General features: G+C 41.6%; 1 protein-coding gene across 1 annotated transcript in view; it reads left to right on the top strand.

Moving 5' to 3' along the window:
• The window catches only part of POLA1 (DNA polymerase alpha 1, catalytic subunit), a 297,019-nt gene that overhangs the window by 234,877 nt on the left and 57,355 nt on the right, over positions 1–4,787 (top strand). The window contains 1 exon segment of the mRNA XM_077775065.1: positions 1,357–1,419. Coding sequence (XP_077631191.1) covers positions 1,357–1,419 — 63 coding nt within the window.

Below are 4,787 nucleotides of genomic sequence, written 5' to 3' on the forward strand. Positions count from 1 at the left end.
GAGCCTTTTATTTTACTTACAGAATTTTAATTAGGAAACTATTTTTCCTCTTGGCTTCCTTCTTATTTATTATTCATAAGTTGTGCTATAGAAATGAGTGGATTAGCTGAAATTACCCTGCTCAGGGCGTGTTCATATCACTCAGTAATGTTAAGAGGTATTGGGATATTTGTTGGTAGGGGCATATAAGCTGAAATGATGAGTCATGCTTATCTGTATTCCAAGATCACAGGTTTCCTGATAAGTGACATTTGATAAGCTCTCTCTGAAGAGTCACCTCCGGGCTTTACCCAGAGATTCTGATTCAGAAGGTGGGAGGTTGAGTTTAGGAAGCTCCGTATTTTAGAAAGTCCTGCCCCCTCACCCCCAAACAATTCTCACGTGCTGCCAAGTTTGAAAACCTCTGTCCTGGTCACTCTGAAAACATCAGTTGGGTGGTTTCTAAAGAGAATTTGAACCCTAGTTGTAGTCCATAGGTAACAAGTGGAGAATGAGAAAAGTCTTATAGGCTAACAATTAGAGGGAAACGTTTATAAATGCACATTAATGTAACCTATAAAAAACTTACTTCTCACTGTAGAAGTGATGTGAAACACTCTGTTCTTATTTGCTGTTCAAGGGAGACTTGCTATAAAAATGAATTGAAAATCTGTGGGGTCTAGTGGGCAAACATATTGATTCAGTTTGGACCACAGCCAGAACAGCAATAGTTAACATCAAAAATCTTGTGGAAAGTGATGTTAACATCAAAGTGTTGAGAAAAGTGACACTCATCACACACAGTTGTATTGAGGGTGGAGTCTAAGTATTGTCTGTCAGCGCACAACCCTGGAACTAGCATATGAAGTCTTTACTGTAGACTCTTCTTTGCTGTCGTACTTAGCACCATTTCCTTATCAAAGATTGTTTTACCATTTCCATTTGTAAAGCCCACATCTTAAGGGTCATAACTGGATGGTGGTTTTAATTTTTGTTTGAAACTTGACCATTTGACTTGGAAAAATCACAAAGTATTTGAAAGACATTCATTTTTATGGTAAAAAGTAGCTCTTATCAAAGCTTTTTCCCTTTGCTTTGAAACGAAGGTTTACAGGCCATTAGTCCATAATGTGACTTAACCCCATTTGGTACTTTTCCCTTACCTTTAAAATGCTAAAGGACTGTTACTCACTTCGGTTAAGTGTTTACTGCATATTCACTGTAACTACATAACATTTTTAAAAAAATTATTTCTGTAGGACTTTGCCTTTATTACTGTAACTGTTCCCAAATGTACACAGATGGCATTATAGATGCAAGAAAGTTTTAGAGGAACATAGTGGCAGTAGATGAGGTAAAATTCCCATTTCCACCAAGGCAGCACTAAAGGGTCCCATCTGACTGCTTCATTCCATAGGGCCTTGGCCTGAGGAGGGATAAGTGGAACCATTTGGGGGAGATATGAATCCATTCACATCTTGTCCCATTTGTCTAAATAAGCTTGCTTAAAAATACGGGAGCAAAGAGAGTCTCTTAGTTTTCTCACCTGCGTTTTTTTATATTGTTTATTCAGCAGTGGTAAAAGTAGTGTGTACATACTTTCCCTTATGTATTGAGGGCCATCCCAGATATCAAAGGAACTAAGATGGCCAACGTTCCTGCCCCAGAGGAGCTTAGCGTTTGTTGGAGACAGATTCAGGAGCAAAGTGTGATAAACTCTCAGATTGTTATGGAAGCAAAGAAGAGGAGCCACTAACTGCCTTTGATTTAGTAGATTCATTTTTAGAGGAGTTTTAGCTTCACAGCAAAATTGAATGGAATGTACAGAGATTTCCCATGTACCCCCTGCTCCCACACATGCACAGCCTCCCTCCTTGTCAACATCCCCCCACCAGAGTGGCACATTTGTTAACAACTGATGAAGCTGCATTGACCCAGCATTATCATCGACCTTAGGCTGCACTCATGATGTTGGCCATTGGGTGGACAGATCTGTGACACTCATCCACCATTATAGTATCATAGTGTAGTGTCACTGCTCCTCAATCTTCTATGCTCACCCTCCTCGTCCCTCCCTCCCACTAACCCCTGGCAAGCACTCATCTTTTTGCTGTCTTTATGCTTTGTCTTTTTGCTGTTTTCACTTTTCCACAACGTCATGTATTTGGAATCATACAGTATGAAGCTTTTTCAAATTGGCTTCTTCCACTTAGTGAGATGCATTTTAAGCTTCCTCTGTGTCTTTTCATGACTTGGTAGCTCCTTTTTTAGTGCTGAATAATATTCCCTTATTTAGGGGCACCTGGGTGGCTTAGTCGGTTAAGCGTCTGACTTTCGCTTGGGTCATGATCTCACAGTTTGTGGGTTCCAGCCCCACGTCGGGCTCTGTGCTGACTGCCAGCTCAGAGCCTGGAGCCTGTTTCAGAGTCTGTGACTCCCTCTCTCTCTGACCCTCCCCTGCTCACGCTGTCTCTCTCTCTCTCTCCTAGAAATAAATAAAACGTTAAAAAAAATGTTAAAAAAAAATTCCCTTATTTGAATGCACCACATCTTATGTATTCACCTACTGAGGGACACTTTTTGGCTTCCAAGTTTTGGCATTCTGAGTAAAGCTGTCATAAACGTTTGTATGCAGGTTTTTATGTAGACATAAGTTTCCATCTTCCTTTGGGTAAATAGTAAATACCAGGGAGCCGTGACTGCCGGCTCATATGGTAAGAGCATGTTTAGTTTGTAAAAAACTGACAAACTGACTTCCAAAGTGGCTCTACCATTTTGCATTCCCACTGGCAGTAAATGAGAGTTCATGCTGCTCCACGTGCTTGCCACCATTTGATATTGTCAGCGTTATGGGTTTTGGCCAAGCTAATAGATGTGAAGTGAGATCTCATTGTTTCAAGTTGCATTTCCCTGATGGTATATAAGGTGGAGCATCTTTTCTTAGGCTTATTTGCCATTTCTATATCTTCTTTGAGGAGATGTCTGGCTCACTTTTTAATGAAGTTGTTTGTTTTGTTGTTGTTGTGTTTTAAGAGTGTTTTAAGAAGTCTTTGTGTATTTCGGATAATGGTCCTTTATCAGACGTGTCTTCGGCAAATATTTGCTCCCAGTCTGTGGCTTTTCTTTTCATTCTCTTGAGCACTAATTGCCTTTTCACTTTAGTGTTGGATTAACCAAGTGAAACTTTTTTTCTGTTTCTCATCTCTTCCCAGATGCTTATCTCCTCCTACTCTCTGTCAGCTGTTTGTAGTAGAATGCTGTATTAGTCTGTAACGCCTGCTGTAACAAGGTACCACAGACTGGGTGGCGTAAACAACAGAAGTGTATTTCCTGCCAGTCCTGGAGGTTAGAATTCTCGGATCAAGGTGTCAGCAGGCCTGGTTTCTTCTGAGACCTTTCTGTCTGGTTTGTAGATGGCTGTCTTCTCCCCGTCTTCGCATGGTCTTCCCTCGTATCTGTGTCCTAATATCCTTTCTTAAAAGGACCAGTCCTGTTGCCTTAGGGCCCACTCTGGTGACTTCATTTTAACATAATTGCCTCTTTAAAGGCCCTGTCTCCAAATATAGTCACATTTTCGGGTACTGGGAATTAGGATTTCAACCTTCCCCCCAGTATGATTTGGCATGGGGGGCACAATTCAGCCAGTAACAGATGACCTTCTTGGTGAAATTTTCCATAAACCCCTTTCAGTTTGTTGGGTTTGTCTCTGTCAGAATTGAGACACCACGATTTAGGACTCTGTTGAAGAAAGCAATTGGAGCTAAAGTGCTCTGCTAGCGCAGAGAAGGCGCTGTGACCTTACCCTTGTGACATGGCTTCTTTCAGAAAGCCCAGTTTCTCAGTGGAGTCTCTCTAGGCCTAGAGGGACTGTTCTTCAGGTCACCCTGGTTTCTCACTAAGGGATGTGGGCAGCCACAGCCTGTTGGGGTCGTTCTTCTCCTCCTTCCTGTCATCCAGGTGAAATCTCACACACATTTCCCTTCTTACCACAGCCCCATGAGGTGGGTCGTGGCTCATTATGTTGATGAAGAAATTGAGTTGCTAGCACCCTTTAAGTGCCCCTCTCACAGAACTTACCCTGAATTGTTTTTGACTTTCTCTTTCACTGAGTTTATTGAGGCAGAGGGTTGTATCTTGCTTACCTGCCGTTTGCACACTGGAGCCAGCTCGTGAAATTTACGTTGAATGAATTCTTAGTAGAAAATAAGACCATGCAAGCAGTTTCAAGGATTTTGGAGCAGTTAGTCCTAGGAAGCAATGCTGTCCATAAATGGAGGCCAGTGTGCATTAAAAATTCTAGGTCCTCCTATAGTGCTTGGCTGGACTCAGGTGTGCCATCAATTAATATAACTGAAGTTCTTGATAGTTCCACATTTCATATCTGTCGTTCAGCTCTTTGCAAGTTTCGCTGAAGACAAGTGACATTGTATCTCATTTTGCCGATGACACATTTGATTGAATCAAAAGAATGTCAAGTCACTGGGGCGCCTGGGTGGCTTAGTCGGTTGGGCGTCCGACTTTCACTTAGGTCATGATCTCGCGGTTCGTGGGTTCNAGTGTAGTGATAATTGTATTATTTCATAGAGAATGGACACCCAAAAGAGCAGCTAGTACTGAAAAGGGAAGGAATCTAAAGAAGTGATGTAAGTGTTTTTAGTGAGAAAACTAGAGTTTTTTGGAAGAAATTATATGTAATGTGGAGAATTTGCAGATTTCTGAGGGTCCCCTTTCAATGCTAAGAACTTGCCTTATTTTCCTGAACTTTTAAAGTGAAAGCCGAAGAGTTTTACCATAGCTGGAAGTGGAGA

The sequence above is a fragment of the Crocuta crocuta genome, unplaced genomic scaffold, assembly GCF_008692635.1.
Source record: "Crocuta crocuta isolate KB4526 unplaced genomic scaffold, BGI_CrCroc_1.0 scaffold1468, whole genome shotgun sequence".
Taxonomy (NCBI): Eukaryota; Metazoa; Chordata; class Mammalia; order Carnivora; family Hyaenidae; genus Crocuta; species Crocuta crocuta.